At 38.7% G+C, this 16,207-nt stretch overlaps 3 protein-coding genes across 8 annotated transcripts in view; 2 read left to right on the forward strand and 1 right to left on the reverse strand.

The window, feature by feature from the left end:
• Positions 1 to 193: 193 nt before the first annotated feature.
• On the forward strand, positions 194 to 8,949 carry ssb (small RNA binding exonuclease protection factor La). Of its 3 annotated transcripts, XM_061792709.1 has the most exons (13): positions 278 to 337; positions 429 to 563; positions 2,705 to 2,762; positions 2,873 to 2,976; positions 4,045 to 4,219; positions 4,588 to 4,695; positions 4,788 to 4,891; positions 6,366 to 6,437; positions 6,539 to 6,581; positions 6,660 to 6,800; positions 7,707 to 7,893; positions 7,976 to 8,095; positions 8,183 to 8,949. In XM_061792709.1, the coding sequence occupies exons 3-13, from the start codon at positions 2,712 to 2,714 to the stop codon at positions 8,260 to 8,262; spliced, it is 1,185 nt and encodes a 394-aa protein (XP_061648693.1). In that variant the 5' UTR covers positions 278 to 337; positions 429 to 563; positions 2,705 to 2,711; the 3' UTR covers positions 8,263 to 8,949. The 3 variants fall into 3 exon arrangements, with proteins under 3 accessions (XP_061648692.1, XP_061648693.1, XP_061648694.1); XM_061792708.1 differs by lacking the exon at positions 429 to 563 and having other exon boundaries at positions 194 to 337; XM_061792710.1 differs by lacking the exons at positions 278 to 337; positions 429 to 563 and adding an exon at positions 637 to 1,406.
• Positions 8,282 to 10,283, reverse strand: mettl5 (methyltransferase 5, N6-adenosine). Of its 2 annotated transcripts, XM_061792713.1 has the most exons (7): positions 10,091 to 10,283; positions 9,895 to 10,009; positions 9,646 to 9,830; positions 9,477 to 9,559; positions 8,862 to 8,913; positions 8,743 to 8,792; positions 8,282 to 8,385 (listed from the first exon to the last, which is right to left on the reverse strand). In XM_061792713.1, the coding sequence occupies exons 1-7, from the start codon at positions 10,188 to 10,190 to the stop codon at positions 8,344 to 8,346; spliced, it is 627 nt and encodes a 208-aa protein (XP_061648697.1). In that variant the 5' UTR covers positions 10,191 to 10,283; the 3' UTR covers positions 8,282 to 8,343. The 2 variants fall into 2 exon arrangements, with proteins under 2 accessions (XP_061648697.1, XP_061648695.1); XM_061792711.1 differs by having other exon boundaries at positions 8,282 to 8,792.
• Positions 10,284 to 10,789: 506 nt separating this feature from the next.
• Positions 10,790 to 16,207, forward strand: part of ubr3 (ubiquitin protein ligase E3 component n-recognin 3) — a 35,656-nt gene continuing 30,238 nt past the window's right edge. For 2 of the 3 annotated variants that reach the window (XM_061792036.1, XM_061792038.1), the window contains exons 1-10: positions 10,791 to 11,436; positions 12,465 to 12,604; positions 12,856 to 13,008; positions 13,170 to 13,316; positions 13,650 to 13,690; positions 14,331 to 14,397; positions 14,482 to 14,612; positions 14,690 to 14,918; positions 15,028 to 15,207; positions 16,057 to 16,190. In XM_061792036.1, the coding sequence (XP_061648020.1) occupies positions 11,003 to 11,436; positions 12,465 to 12,604; positions 12,856 to 13,008; positions 13,170 to 13,316; positions 13,650 to 13,690; positions 14,331 to 14,397; positions 14,482 to 14,612; positions 14,690 to 14,918; positions 15,028 to 15,207; positions 16,057 to 16,190 (1,656 nt within the window). In that variant the 5' untranslated portion in view covers positions 10,791 to 11,002. Of the gene's footprint in view, positions 11,437 to 12,464; positions 12,605 to 12,855; positions 13,009 to 13,169; positions 13,317 to 13,649; positions 13,691 to 14,330; positions 14,398 to 14,481; positions 14,613 to 14,689; positions 14,919 to 15,027; positions 15,208 to 16,056; positions 16,191 to 16,207 lie in introns of all 3 variants that reach the window. The other variant, XM_061792037.1, reaches the window with a different exon arrangement.

The raw sequence follows: 16,207 nt of genomic DNA on the forward strand, positions 1-16,207 counted from the left end.
AAAATGAAAATGAATTCATGTTTTATGAAGTTACTGATAGAGTAGTCACTGCACTGTAGTGGTACATTCGTCTGACTTGCCACTGAGCGAATGAGAGGCAGTTGTAAGTGTCTGTACAGTGCTAAAATGTCAATGTGTCAATTTGTGCTGTTGTACGTGAATACTAAAGCAGTATGATGGCAGCGACACCTACCGACATTTTGAGAAAATGACATCCATTACAAACATACTGTGAGATGATCTCTTTAGGTCCTCCGGACTTTCCGTAGCACGCAGTCCCACATGTGCAAACTGGTCTCAACGACTAAACTTACCACCGGCGTCTATCAACTGTTTCGTAAGTGCACTAGAACGCTCCAGTGTAATATGAAATAGTAGTAGTTTATTTTTTTGAGGTTCTCGTGTAAGATTTGCTTTGTTGATTTTAGCACACCACGTCGTTATTCAGCGTTTTTGAGCAGCACGCTGTCTTTGGAGTCACAGTTAAACTGATGAAACGTGTGGAAATGTTTTAAAACCACATGAATATGACGACGAATTCATGTCGAGGCGTCAATATGAACGTAGGTAATTATTCTAAGTGGAAGCGTTCGTCTATATAGGAGCACGCTTTGTGGCCGGTATGCAAGTGCGACATGTTAGCTCGCTAGCACGTTAGCTAACATGTTAACTGTGGCAGCGTTGTAGTAAAAACGCAACACAAACGCAACACTTCATTCCGCTTGAACGAATAATTTACTGTTGGATTTTATTTGTTGTGGAGTGTTTCTTAACGAGTTGACATAAAGTCTTAACTGTTAAGGGCATTTTATTTAAGCTAGACAGTAAAAATTTATGCATTTAGACAATTTAAGAAAATACTAACATATTTACAAAAGTTCAGGATCCTGCCTTTTGAAGCATTGCGATATCAAATAATTTCACTCTGAGGTACTCAACCTTTTTAGACTAGGGTAGGGACCCCTCACAGTGGAGAATTTAAACGTAGTTTTTCCAACACTCATAACTAAGGCCAAATAAACATAACTACCATGTGCACCAACACTTCTTAAAAGGCATTGAAATTATTGTTTTTTGTTTTGTTTTGTTTTTTTAAACATCATAACCTACAGATTAATTACCCGTTTATTAGAAAGGAAGATGATCAAACTTGATTGAAATTAATTCAATAAGTAGGGTGAGAAAATGAGAAACTAATCCAGAGTTGAGCCGCTGGTCCTCTGCATTGAGAGAAGCCAGATGAGGTGGCTCGGGCATCTTATTAGGATGTCTCCCCGGTGAGGTGCTCCGGGCATGTCCGACCGGGAGGAGGCCCTGGCAAAACTCTGGACATGCTGGAGAGACTGTCATCTGGCTGGCCTGGGATGTCTTAGGATCCCCCCCAGAAGAGCTGGACGAAGTGGCTGGTGAGAGGGAAGTCAAGGCATCTCTGCTTAGGTTGCTGCCCCCGTGACTCGACCTCGCATAAGCGGAAGGAAACGAACGGATGGATACATTCAATATGGCGGCACAGTGGACTAGTGGCTGCCTCATAGTTCTGTGGTCCAGGAGTCAAATCTCTGCTGTGGCCTTCCTGTGTGGAGTTTGCATACTCTCTGTGCTTCTGTGGGTTCTCTCCCAAATTCCAAAAACATGCTCTGTGGGTTAAATTCCTTCTTAAAATGTGTCTCCCCCCCCCCCCATGGTAAAATTGACCCCAAACATAATCTACATCCATCCATTCTCAATACCGCTTATCCTGTTCAAGGTCACAGGGTGCTGGAGCGTATCCCAGGTGACTTTGGGCGAAAGGCGGACTATACCCTGAACTGTCAGTCGCAGGGCACATATCGACACAGACGACCATTCACACTCATATTCACACCGTCACTGAACGGTAACTGAACCCACACTTCCTGCGCTGAAGTCAGGTGAATTAATGTGCCACTACACCATCAGTGTCTCGATAACATTTATAATAATAATAATAATAAAAAAAAAAAACTTTCCTGTTTTAGTGCAGTCAACATGACTATGGTGATCTGAATATTTCTCGGTAGTCGTGTAACAGGTATTCTATTCTGGATGTACATGGTTGTTTTATTTAATGGGCTATATAGATGGTCAACAAACAAACAAACAAAAGTATCTGACACAAACTTGGGAATCATAATCACTTCCTGGAAGGTTAATTTGCTGGGGTAAAATTAATCAATGAAAAAACGTGTTAGTAAATTTGAAGGTAACGAGGGTGAATTGAAGACATCTAAGTTCTTGGTGTGAATGTAACTGGTTGTTTGTCTGTATTGTGTCCTGCGATTGGCATGAGTGTAATCATTTTCACATTTTCTGTATGACAAGAAAGAAACCTGATGGAAGGCGATCACCGTCAATTGCGCTGAACATTGCCAAAAATACAGGGCCCATTTATATGTTGTAAAAAGCAGTGGTTTATCCACATTGGAAACTTACAACCTGAGCCGCAGATATCTAGGCGAGGTTGGCTTGCCTTATCTATACTATTCTACATGACCAAAGACTGAAAGTGTCTCATGCATTTCAATCATATCAGAGGTATTGAAAGGCCCAAAGCCAAGGTAGGGAGGAACATTAATTATATTTTTTTGATGATCCAACATAATTTGTTGTAAATATGTTGTGGACCCCAGTTTGAGAACCAAAATTCCATATTAATTTGTGACTTTTGTTTTTTTTTTGTACACAGAACAGCCATGTCTGAAGAAATGTCTCCAGTTGAACTGAAAGTGGCTCGACAAATCGAGGTAATTTATTATGACATTCGTTTACAACCAGTATGGGTGTGTTTTGTATACTATATTCAGGTCATACACATCCTTTATAATAACTTTGTTTACTGTATTCTTGGCTGCAGTACTACTTTGGAAATCACAATCTTCTAAAAGACAGATTTCTTAAAGAACAACTACAGGTTGACGATGGCTGGGTCACGTTGGAAACGATGCTTAAATTTAACAGGTTTGTGTCTTTGTCTTCCACAAGCACTAGTCATGTATGTAAGGTTAGATGACGCTAATTTGTGCATCCAACACAACTCAATACAACTTCTGCTTAACATTTGGCTTTGACATGATAGTAGAGACTTTGCAACCATGGGTGATGAAGGTATTTCTGCTTGAAAGTGGCTCTGGATCTTTTGCCAGCCTAGCTGATCATGTCCTGGGCAGAGAGGATCTGTGTGGTTGGTGGTGTTGTAAATTAGGAAGTGCATAACTGCTTGCTAATAGACACATTTTCAGAAATATGCAGACAAAGATTTACTTGGTTGTTTAATGTCATACTTGATGAGTGAGCAGACATTCCAGAGACCCAACTATTTGTATACATTATTATTACATTACAATGAAAAAGTAAATTTTCCACAATATGTCTTCTTTAAATCTTGGCAGTAATTTCTAACGATGGAAACTATCAATAATGGGCCACAGTCTTGATAGTCCAATCTCACTTCACAATGTGTCCATGCTGTGTATTGTTTGGAGTTGTATGCGGCGCAATAACGTATAATGATTTTCATTCATGATAGTGGCTTAAAGCTAGAGTGCGTGACTTAATAAAAAAAAATGTATAAAAAATTTTTTTTTTGAAATAAAAAAAAAAACATTTAATCCAAGCCACTACTGGAGATGATGACGCTGATTATGCCGATCAACTTCCCACATTCCCGTGCTGGCCCACTTGGTGGCGCACCACACATTTTCCACGAGGACCCCTTAGCTGCCCAACAAGGTGCCTGACATAAATACGTCATCTCAAAGCGACAGCTGTTTTTGTAATGCAGAATTCCAGCCTAGGGGGCGCCGGACATTACGCATATTACCTTTTAAAAGTAGGTTTCACATCACATCTGTAGAGTGAGCCTAAGGATATCAATGTTTTCTACTGATCGCAACAAAATCCAAGTTGACTCATTTGTAACCTTTTGATTCAGGTCAACAATCTAGTGCAGCAGTGTTTAGTTAATTTTTGTTGCGAGTTGATTAACTTTTGGCCAGTCATGTTGAATTCTTAACATTCTCTTTGCAGACTGAAATCCCTAACCTCTGATGCCAACGTCATCGTTTCTGCTCTCCAGAAATCAACAAGAGGCCTTTTGGAAATTAGTGAGGACAAGACTAAAATCAGGAGGTCTCCGGAAAAACCTTTACCTGAACTGAACGACGAGTACAAAGATGCTGTCAAACACAAATCTGTCTACATGGTAAATTCATTGAAAATGTATTGCTAAAATTAACCGTCAACTAATCGATATTTTAATTGGTACTTACAAAAAACAAAACAAAAGACTAAACAGGTCTTAGTAGTTGTTCTTCAGAGACTACATCTCAAGTTTCCATTACATCAATCTATGCACTTGTGCTTTTCCCCCTGCATATGTCTGTGCTGTTTCGGACAGTATATATTTGCATGCTATAAATTTATATTTGAAGTACTTAGAATTGAGCCTGTAGGAAAGTCCTCCCTAAAATGGTAGTATATTTCCATCTCTGCGTGCATTTCTGTCATTATCATCCATCCTATCCCAGGGTCCCATCTCCGAGTCTTTTTCCATCATATTTGTTCCTCTAGAAAGGTTTTCCTTTGGGAACCTCCCTTGATGAGATCCAGGAGTGGTTGAATGGAAAAGGCAATGTAGAAAACATTCAAATGAGGAGAGACATGGAGAGACAGTTCAAGGTAGTAAAAGTTAATTTACAGTTGACTGTTGGAATAGATCATGCAATTTAGTGAGATGTGATATGAACTAGATTTTTGTTTTTTTGGGGCAGGGATCGGTGTTTGTCTGTTTTGACACAGAGGAGTCATCCAAGCAGTTCCTTGAACGTTCAGACATCAAATCATTCAAAGACAATGAGATGCTCGTGTTATCAAGGTATGTATTACCACACTAATGTGTATAGGTATATTCTTTATTAGGTCTGGTCTCTAATTATGTAACACATTTAGTTCTTCCAAATTGGATTGAATAGATGACAAAACTATGTATGCTCTTGTCATTTTATTATTACATACAGGTGCATCTAAAAAGAATTTGAAAACTTCATGTATTTTTGTAGTTCAATTGAAAAACTCATAGGTTCACAACACAGAGTAAACTATTTAGATTATATTTATTACGTATTTTGATGATTTTAGCTCCCAGTACAGCTAATGAGAACCCCCATTTTACAATCTCCAAGACATTAGAACATTACATAAGAATAAGTCAAAGAAATATTAATATGGCAATGAGGTTGGAATTGGCCTTCTAAAAAGTATTTTCTTGTTGAATTAATCTGTATAATTTATGAGTTTCACTTTTGGAATTACAATGCTGTAATACAGTGAATTATCCTACAGTATTCTAATTAATTGAGAGGGCCTCTGTATTTGAATATTGTTGCTTTTAGCAACAATTAAATTGCTTTTTTGGAGTAAATAATAAAATATCGAATATTCAAGTTAACTAGCGGCACGGTGAACGACTGGTTAGAGTGTCTGCCTCACAGTTCTGAGGACCGCGGTTCAATCCCCGGCCCCGCCTGTGTGGAGTTTGCATGTTCTCCCCGTGCCTGGGCGGGTTTTCTCTGGGCACTCCGGTTTCCTCCCACATCCCAAAAACATGCATGGTAGGTTCATTGAAGACTCTAAATTGCCCGTAGGTGTGAATGTGAGTGCGAATGGTTGGTTGTTTATGTGCCCTGCGATTGCCTGGCAACCGGTTCAGGGTGTACCTCGCTTCCTGCCCGATGATAGCTGGGATAGGCTCCAGCACTCCCGCGATCCTTGTGTGGATAAGCGGCTCAGAAAATGGATGGATGGATATTCAAGTTAACACATTTTATACAGTTTATTCACTTATGTTTTGTGAAACAAATAGAAGGCATGTGAACTAACATGCAGTATTCCATTAGAGGTGTTTTTGAATAAAGGAATGGAAATTATTTTTTAAAAATCCAATTCATCGAAAAAACTAATTGATAGATTACTCGATTTTCAAAATCGTTCATTGCAGCCCTACTTCCAATAGCTATAAACTTTCTGACAGCAGATGGCAGCAAATGGCCTATTAAAAGCCTAATATAATAATGTAATGCAATTGCAGACAATTCTACTTTGCTTTTCTTGGTAGATAAGCCTAATAAACCTGTTAATGTTGGGTTTCAAAGTGTAGAAGAATGATTTCAGTTAATTGTTTGTTCAAATGTGACACTCAAAAAGTTGACTTAGTATTTTATGCTGACAAAATTGTATCTAAAATGGCAGTGATAGATAGATATATATTTTTGAATGGCAATAAAATGTGCTATTAATGGACCTTGCTTGTACAGAGGTCTGTGAAGTAAAATGTTCTTGTGTACTTACAGGGAAAATTACCATGCAAAAAAAGCACAGGAGAGAAAACAACACAAAGCAGAGACAAAAGCAAAGGTTAAACAGTGAGTACACAAATACCATTTTTTTTTTTTTTAGTAAAAAAAAAAAAAAAAAAAAAAAAAGGTTTTAAAGTAGCGTCGTCCTCTTAACAAATCTCCCACAGGGATAAAGAACAGCAGCAGAAACACGTGGAGGAAAAAGATATGGTATGATCCCTAAACCCTCTTCACAAGCTCAGTTGTTTGGAGGGTTGCCCGTGCTAATGACTCCTTGCTGTTTTGTAGGATCAGCTCTTGGAAGAACACTCAGGTGCCTTGTTAAAGTTCTCCGGAGAGCTGGAAGATGTTTCCAGAGAAGATTTTCATGACGTGTTCTCAGGGCATGGACGAATCAAGTGGGTTGATTTTACAAGAGGGGCCAAGGAGGTAAGTCAAGTCTTCCTCTGACAATGATGTTATTTCAAGTAGGGCCTAAACTATTAATCTACCATCTCAAATAATTAGATTACAAAAAAAGTTGAAGTAAAATCTCTGCCTCGAAGCTTCGCAGTGATAATTTTTCCTAATGGACTAATGTTAATGCAGACTCACGCACCACTCTTTGTAGAAATAAGTTGCACTTTCAATCACAATTGAACCAATGGTAATACCCCCCCAAGAAACAAAAAAAAATGTAAAAAGCACATTCATACGCGAGTTGCTACGGCCACAACCAATGGCCAGCCACTAAACAGTATGCAGACTGGCCGAAGATTAACCAGTTAACACAGCAAGTTGCTTACCTTAGCTCACAGACAGCTGAACAGAAAACTCTACACTCGTATTTGCTGACTCCATCATCCACCAGGCCAGGCCCCATCATTTAACCCTGCTTTTATGTTGCGGGTCAGATTAACCCAGTAGTAGTTATTTGAAATGAAACTTATTCCGGTGGGCTTAATGTATGTGTTATTAACATATACAGTACGTTCCTTTTGCAATAAATTGGTCAGTAAAAGAGAACTTGTTTTTCTCGGTTTCTGACACTTTTGGATAATTTTGGGTCAAATTGACCCGAGAACATTGCTGTTCCTGAGAAATGAATGTAGCAGCAGGGTTAAAGCCACACGCACTCAAGGTCACAGATGTTGGAATCGAACGTGAGGTCTGGTGACCCCGAGTGGACAACTATAATACCTGCATCACGTGCACATTTTTGTTTATTAATGCAAAATCATTTGTTTTTATCTGATTAATTGATGCAATAATTGGTACAATAATTGAATCAAAAAATATTCGAGAGCTGCAGCCCTATTCATTTGGTTAATCAGACATGTCTCGACTCTCAACAAGGGCACCCTTCTCTTTGATGGAAATGCGAAGGAGGCATTTGAGAAGGCCAAAGAGGCAAATGACGGGGAGCTTAAAGTCAAGAATAATAATGTTACATGGAAGCTGCTTGAAGGAGAAGAGGAGAAAGAGGTCCTGAAAAAGATCATTGAAGCGCAACAAGACTCTCTCAGCCGGAGCAAAGGAAGAGGTAAACAATTTCAGTCAAAGCAGCCAATCAAACAGATCATTTCTTTATCAGCGCTTTAATTACAATATTGTCTCTCTTAAAGGAGGCAGAGGAAAATCTGGCGGCAGAGGACGAGGAGGTCGAAAAGGAAAAGGGGGAAGAGATCAAGGCAGAACTCAATACCAGGGCAAGAAGACGAAATTTGATAGTGATGATGAGGATGGTAATTGAGCATATTTCAAGGCTTGGTCATATATTTGTATATAATAAGATTTTTCAACAATGTTAATTAATTCTGCTTTTCCTCCAGCACCTGTGGCCCCGAAGAGGGAACTTGAAGAAGCTGATGGTCCTGCGGCAAAGGTGGCCAAAACTGAAAACGGATCTTAGTAAGGCCATACAGTGATCATTTCTTTTGGAGAAAACATTTATTCTATACAGAGGCAAACAAGTCCATTCCAATCAAAATCTTCAGGCCTTGGAGAACCGTAGAAAGTCCACCTGAATGTCGACCTAGAGAACAATTTGCAAAGCTTGGTGTCAGTTTTTTGCTTTTCATGTCCATTAATGCACCTATGTTTCTCTTTAGACAATTTTGACTTTTATTATGTATAACTTTCTGCTCTCAGATTATAATTTTATTTTGAACAGAACATTTGTGTTGGTTTTTTTAAGACTCCTCGTGTGACAAGAATCTGCCACTATTTTTTTTTCTTGTAGATTCCCTACATTATGAAATAAAGCGTTGCAATTTTTTACGTTTTTCATTGTGAATTGCAAACAAACCATGCATAACAAGTTGGCAGTTTTAATGTACCTGCTAAGCAGCTGTCCAGATGGGAAAAGAGTGTGAAGAGCATTTAAACTCACCGATTTCTTTTTGTGAAACTTGTAAGAAGCTGGCAAGTCGTATCTCAGTTCTGTTTACACACAGAAAAAAAGCCAACTGTTCTCATTTCAACTGTTCTGATGTGCTTGTATTGGATTACCTGCAATGACTTCCATCTTCACTCCCCAGTCATTGGCCTTCTTTTGTATGTGCTGGAATGGAAAAAGAATATAAACTTGTCAGACACATTTGTTCTTGTTGATTTATTGCCCGCAAAGTGAATAGTTAAAAGGGACAGCTATAATTAACTGACAGAATGAATTGGGACAAAACAAGATTCCTACAAGACTGAATTAAATATAATGAACAGTTAATGCATTCATTACACAAAACAAGGAACAATACGGTAGACCCCTTATAACTATGTATTTTTATATATTTACAACCTTATAATCTTTAACTGTGGGCCTGCGAAGCCCTTCGAGACCGTTTTGTGACTAAGGGCTATAAAATAAGCTTGACTTCGATTGTTAAAATACACCGTGTGGTTACATTTCAAGTACAACTACACTCCATGCATCACTACACTTTCACAAGAGTAAGATTTGAACTGCCACTATGCACGTCTATAATCATAAAGACTTTTATTAGTTATGTGTCTATGTTTCTTAAAAATTTGCCTTTAAAATTCTGGCGACTTGTATTAATTTTAGATAGCGACAGTTCGCGACTTGTATTAATTTTAGATAGCGACAGTTCTCAATGCTTGACTTACCTCACGTGTTGTTGTTTTATGGAGTGAATACACAGCGGTATTTGCCATTGTTATAGCAGCTCTTAAAAACTTCATGTCCATACCTTAAGAAAAAAGGTCATAATTATGAATATTCTAACATTTTAATGTACGACTCTATTCTGTGAAAATGTGTGAATTACTTCATCACCCTGGTTGTGTTTTGTTCCAAAAGGGGGATTCATGATGACAGTGTCAAAAGAGTTGTTTAAGTCTTCTTCCCTCAATGAACACAAATCACACTGGACCAGATCAACGTTGGAAAGCTCAAATTCATCGGCATTTCTTTTGAAAATGTCCAACGCGTCGTTGTCAATGTCGAAACCGACGCATAACCTTTACAAAACATATTAGTGAAGCTTAAATATTCATAAATATGACAAAAATAAGTGAAGCTCACCCTGCTTCAAGCATCGCCGCACCGATGCTGAGAACCCCACAGCCACATCCCAAGTCTGCCACGAGTTTAGCCTCAATATCATCAAACGTGTTGTGTATCGTGTAAAGCATGCACGCTGTGGAAACATAAAAGTAAATCTGATTCATTTAAAGCAAAGTAAACAAACGCCCCGGTGAGCGCACCTTTGTCTCCTCACCAGCAATATGTGCACTCGTTGGATATTGCTCCAGAAGGATTTTGGGCTTTTCAAACGTATCCACTTGTTGTAGACAACTTTCCAATTCTTTAAGTTTCATTGTGTGCAACTATAAGGTCTTAACTTGTCCATAGAAATAAAAGTTTACTATGGACGAGACGACTTCCGTATTGGTGTATCAACTAAAACATACCGATATGGAACCAACACACGGGATGATAGTCCCGCTCTTACACAAATTTAACAATATTGTAACACATGATAAAATATGATGTCATAACGACCATTAAATACAATCGCACCTTATAAAACGTAACGAGCTTAGAGACATTTTAAATTATAGTAACTTAACCAGCTAATTAATGGATGTATTTGATGTATATTTGCTATTGTATTTAAAGTAATAATAGAATGTACATGGATATAAAGTGGTTTCGGGCATCACTTAAATTCAAATATCTCATTTAAAATAGAATTTTTTTTTTGACTAGGGCTGGGACTAATGATTATTTTAATAATCGATAAATCATACTCGCGACCTTTGTAGGATAAGGGGTTCAGAAAATGGATGGATGGGATATTTATTATTTAAAAAAAATGTACGGCTGGGTTGTTTAAATGGGGGGGGGGGGCGAAATTAGGCCATCTGTTGCCTAGAAGCAAGAACGCAAACACACGGATATAGGTGTGTCTGAACGAAGTTCGGAAGCTAGAGTTTTTTTTGGGGGGAAACAACACCTTAAATATACACGTACAATAAGTGCGAATTGCAACTTTTTAGGGCTGCATATCTCTTTTCTATATTAAAAAAAATAATATTCAACGAACGCTAATAACGAAGAGTATCGCGAGAAGCCGCGAGAACATGGTAGCAAGATATCCAAAATACATTTGTGGACAACAAGCCAGCGAATGATGGCGGCGTCGCTGTTGCGCCGGGACAAGAAAGCTACTGCCGCTCACCTGAAGGCAGACTTGAGGCGGACTGACAACAGCTCTGCGCTCCGACAAATTCACGAACTGCTGGACGACGTGCTCAATCCCGAAAAACCAGCGACGGACACAGAGGCGCTTGACTGGTGTAAATGTCTCATTGCAGGAGGCGAAGCATTCGAGCAGTTCTGCAAAACGGTCCGCTCTTATGACAACGCCACCCTATGCGGCTTGGTGTGGACGGCGAATTTTGTGGCGTATCGATGCCGGACCTGTGGCATCTCCCCTTGCATGTCACTGTGCGCCGAGTGCTTCAACAACGGAGACCATACTAGCCATGACTTCAACATGTTCCGGAGCCAGGCTGGCGGGGCCTGTGACTGTGGAGACAGTAATGTCATGCGAGAGAGTGGGTGAGCCAAGTTCGCTAAAGCTAAGCTGTGCTACCCGGTGACAGGTGCTGTACTTTGGAAAGGAGCTTCTTGTTAATATTCAAATGTCGTCAGCTACGTCGAGTAATACAACCTTTGTGTCATTAAGTGCAATACATAACTTCGAATTGCTACAAGTCACCCGACCTCTCGCCTCTCCTGTCATTAATGTGCAGATACTGTAGTTAGCATTGACTTAGCTACTAACATTAGCCATTCAATAAGAACATCATCATCTTAAACTTGAACATGACTATATTTTATAGTTATGAGGTTGTTTGGACATGGTCTGATAGTTCGAGGATCGTGGTGAACCCTTTTTGCTAACGGCACACGTCACATTTGTGCTAGTGATAGCGAGCCACGGTTTAATGATGTTGCCTCATCGTAAAACAATGATTGCATCAATTCTGCACCTGCTCTTGCGGGTGAGGGCGTGTCCTTCTAGAACAAACACTTTAAAAAAACAATTATTTGTATTTAGGATTTAAAAAAAAAAAAAAAAAAAAAGAAGCAAATCTGAGCTATTCAAATTTTTTTGTTGGGCGCTTGTTAAACATTTTGGCAAAATGCATTGAAATACAACATCACCCAAATACAACAAAAAGAATAAGTAATTTAACTACACTGTACATCAGAATGTATTTGGAAGTTTTCTCACTGCACGTACATTGCCAAAAGTTTATAATTAACAGCTTAAATGTTGTCATATTTAAGTACCCAAAAGTAAAAAAAAAAAAGAACTTTTCTCAATTTATGTTTTTTTTTTTTCAAACTATAATTAGCCGGTGAGTGTAGTTGCTTTGTTTCCAAAGTTCATGAGGTTCCAGGAAGCCAAATCACGTTTGTATATACTGGTGTTCATTAAAAGGAATCACATTTATTAAACAAACACCTGTTGTATTATTCATTCACTGACCAAGAGAGTTTAGACAGTGAGTTTAATAGAGGCAACCATTTTCTGAATGCTCTGAGATGTCGGTTTTCTACAAAATATTTTTTTCAAACAGCTTTTGCAGACGGCATCGGTTGAGAACAGGAGAGAACATCCCATCAATTCCCAGAGATCTTCTGTTGATGTCAGAGTTGGTTCTCCCTCGCTTTATCCTGTCTGTCATACAGTATTTGAGGGATGGATATACAGAACCAGGTGAAAACTAGTTGTTCGTTATCTTTTCCGTCGTAAAATAAAATACTTTGTGACCCAGTCTTCAAACAGAAGTCAAGTCTATGAGTTGGAAACCAAGCCATAATTTCTGCACTATAATATCTTATTACATATTAAATGCAGACATAGATAAATTGCGCAAGCTGCATACAAGTGTAATGGTCCTGTTTAAATCCGATCTCATGTTTACAATGAGCTGAGAGTCACAACTTGTATTTATCTCCCTGCACCAGACACCTCATCTGAGAGAGATTTACAAAAAGTTCTTCAGCAGCTGGAGCCTCAAATCTCCTTCCTGGAGGAGCTCACCAAAATGGGCGGAGCAATGCGGACTGTACTAACAAAGATCTTGACCAACCAACAAACATTCAAGGAATTGAGCATGGGTAACTTCTCATTCAAATCCATTGTTATTTTGCTTTGCTTTTGCTAGGTTTGTTCATCATGGTACAAAGGACAATATACTTAAAAGATACATACTAAGAGAATTCAGCACATCACCCTATAAATGACAAAGTTCTATTTTCTTTTGACATTGCTGCGGTAGGCCAGGAGGACAATTTGTTCGCTAAAAAGAATTACGACAAATATTTGGCAGCACTGAAGAATTCTGGCTTGGTGTCTGTAGAGGACAAGGCCCAAAGTACTGGCGACGTCGCTGTCGGGGCCGAAGGAGGTGCTAACGCCCTACTGGGTGAGATTTCCTTTCTGCGCACGTTACCTTTCCATAGATATTTTTTTTTTATTCACAGTTTGGTTGTGGAATGTTCCTAAATCTGCTTGTCTGTCAAACCTTTAATCTTGCTGTTAAAAAACATCTCCTTCTACAGGGCACTGTAAAAGCATGAACATTAATCTTGAATGTGCTCTATTTTATCTTTAACTGTTTATGAGCTGTGTAATTATTATCATGGTGAAATATAATTTCCTTAGTTACTTACTTGGATGCAATGTTTAATGACTAAGGTGGAGTATTGCTCGAACAGTCTTCATGAACTAGCTATGCTCAATTTACTTTCACTTTTAGGATCCGCAGCACCAGGGAGCCCAGATGAGTCGAGCAAAGAGGTTTGTGAAAAACTTTGAACAGATACTCTTTTAAAATGTTATAATAAAATATCTAAAGTCAAGCGCAATTTGTTCCTGGATGCTGGTCCGATTTGGAGACAGTTTTTCCCACGGACATTAATAGAAATCTGTTTCAGGGTCAAACTGTTGCAGTCACAAAACCTTGATTAAATGAACAGGCAAATTTAAACACTTTTTATGTTAATAAAAGTGTAAAAAATAAGTTAACTGTTGTTAATATTAAGAGTGAAAACAATAAAGGGGTCTTAATTTTCATGACGGATTACAAAGGGGCACTAGAATTGTGCACAAGGTCACACTGGATACCACTCGAGTCTTGCTGTGTAATCATCATCTTGTCACATTGATCCTGATACCTAGTCTATTGAAATAAGTGTCGCATTAGGAAAGTCTTTGAAAGATTCGTGTGACGAAAGGAATAGTTTTGCAAAAAATTGTACTCAATCCCAAGGGGCATTTTACTTTAGAGGTGTACTGTAAAGTTATTTTTTACTCATACCAAATCACTCTCTGGATAGTTTATAAATAATTTTTTTACTCGCACCAAATCACTCTGGATAGTTTATAAATTAGATTTGAGTGATTTTTATTGAGTGGCTTTTTTTTCCCCCATTCACAGGAGGACCAAGATGCGGGACAATCTGTTGGTCAGAGAAAGAGGGTTAAGCTGAGTAGCAGTACAAAAGGTAATGTTGAGGAAATACAGATTTATTCTAATATTTTTGATGGTTCGTGAACTACTCTTCTCATTGTATCTTTTCTTCCCTCAGACCTGTCTATTATTGAATGTTTGAAGCATAAGTGTTTTTTGGAGGAGCTCCTGTTTTGGACAATCAAATACGAGTTTCCTCAGAAGAAGGTCACCTTCTTACTGAACATGTTACCAGATCAAGATTACAAGGTCATTCTCGAGAAAGAATTCATCATCTCATAGTAAATACACTATTTAATTCCTGTTTTGTTTTTTGGTCTTGGCAGATCACTTTTACAAAAACATTTGTTCAGCATTATGCATTCATCATGAAAACCCTGATGAAAAGCCACGAGTCTGACACAATGTCCAACCGTATCGTACATATCAGCGTGCAGTTGTTCAGCAACGAGGAACTGGCTCGTCATGTGACTGAGGAGTGTCAGCTGCTGGACATCATGGTCACTGTCCTCCTTTACATGATGGAAAGTTGCCTTATTAAAAGTGAACTTCAGGGTTAGTGCTCATAATGGCTCAAACATTTTGTATTTGGATTAATATAAAGCACTTGCTCTGAATGTTATTTAACCAGCCCATACTGGTTTGAACCATTTTCCTTTTTCAGATGAAGAAAACAGTCGCCATGTTGTGGTGAATTGCAGCGAGGCTCTGTTGAAGAATAACACATACTGGCCATTAGTTAGTGATTTTATCAACATCTTGTCACACCAAAGTGTTGCAAAAAAGTTCCTTGAAGACCATTCATTGTTAATGCTGTGGATGAGCTTTGTGTCATTTTTCCAAGGTAAGTCCTATGAAGCAACTGCACTTTTTTTGTTTTTGTCTTCTCTCTCTCTCTCTCTTTCTCCCCCCCCCATGGAGGAGCCTGATCACTCACACCAGTTGCATAGCTTGCTTCAAGACATTATTCTTCAAAACCATTTTTTCCCCCCATGAATTGCTTTTTTAGGAAGTTTTTGTGTGAAAAACTTTAGATGATGGTAGCGGTGTACCCAAAGAGGCATAGATATTCTGGATACACCAGAGGGACAAAAGTATTTGGATAATTGTTCAATGTAATCCAAATAAAATAAAAATGACAATTATGATTTTGCTCCCCTTTATTTCCCTCTTCTACGAAGTTTTATAGAATGCCATTAAGTAGTTGTTCTTGGCTTCCAGTGAATTCAAATTTTTATAATTACCCTCTGTTGTTTACTTATTAGAGAATTCCATTGCCATCTATTGTTTTTGTGATACAAATTTTAAAGTGTAAATGCAATATTTGATCACGCCACTGTTTCATCACTCCTGCTTCCACATACCGTATGTTCCTTTTAAACGCAAGCAGTCATTTGTTTTGTTGTAATGATTGTTGGTGCACAGTGGTACATATGAGACTGTGTCACTGAATTAGAATAATGCTTTATGCTGCTAACTTGCCATGTCCAGTCATGGCACTAAAAATAACACTACTCCTTGCTCTACGGGTTTGAGTGTCTTCTTGCTGGGGTAATGTGCACAGTCGTGCTACTACATTGTATGCCTGTCTCCTGCTATAAATTCTCCAATATACAGTCCTAATAATGTGTAGTTGCCCCCCCCCCCCACCCAGTATGTGGCCTCTAACTTTTGTAATTTTGTGCTCTGATAGGAATGAACCTGAATAAGCGGGAGTTGAATGAACATGTGGAATTTGAGTCTCAGACATACTATGCAGCATTTGCAGCTGAGCTGGAGGCCTGTGCGCAACCAATGTGGGGTCTTTTAACTCACTGCAAAGTCAAAGTAAGTCCGGCCCATTT

Source organism: Phyllopteryx taeniolatus, chromosome 12, assembly GCF_024500385.1.
Source record: "Phyllopteryx taeniolatus isolate TA_2022b chromosome 12, UOR_Ptae_1.2, whole genome shotgun sequence".
Lineage (NCBI taxonomy): Eukaryota > Metazoa > Chordata > Actinopteri > Syngnathiformes > Syngnathidae > Phyllopteryx > Phyllopteryx taeniolatus.

Coding starts and splice junctions, on each gene's coding strand:
- ssb (XM_061792708.1), top strand. CDS start 2,712: ATGTCTGAAGAAATGTCTCCAGTTGAACTGAAAGTGGCTCGACAAATC. Junction 7,894..7,975: donor CAGCCGGAGCAAAGGAAGAG/GTAAACAATTTC, acceptor TCTCTCTTAAAG/GAGGCAGAGGAAAATCTGGC. Junction 8,096..8,182: donor TGATAGTGATGATGAGGATG/GTAATTGAGCAT, acceptor CTTTTCCTCCAG/CACCTGTGGCCCCGAAGAGG.
- mettl5 (XM_061792711.1), bottom strand. CDS start 10,190: ATGAAACTTAAAGAATTGGAAAGTTGTCTACAACAAGTGGATACGTTT. Junction 9,831..9,894: donor GCGGCGATGCTTGAAGCAGG/GTGAGCTTCACT, acceptor TGTTTTGTAAAG/GTTATGCGTCGGTTTCGACA. Junction 9,560..9,645: donor TGGAACAAAACACAACCAGG/GTGATGAAGTAA, acceptor TTTTTTCTTAAG/GTATGGACATGAAGTTTTTA.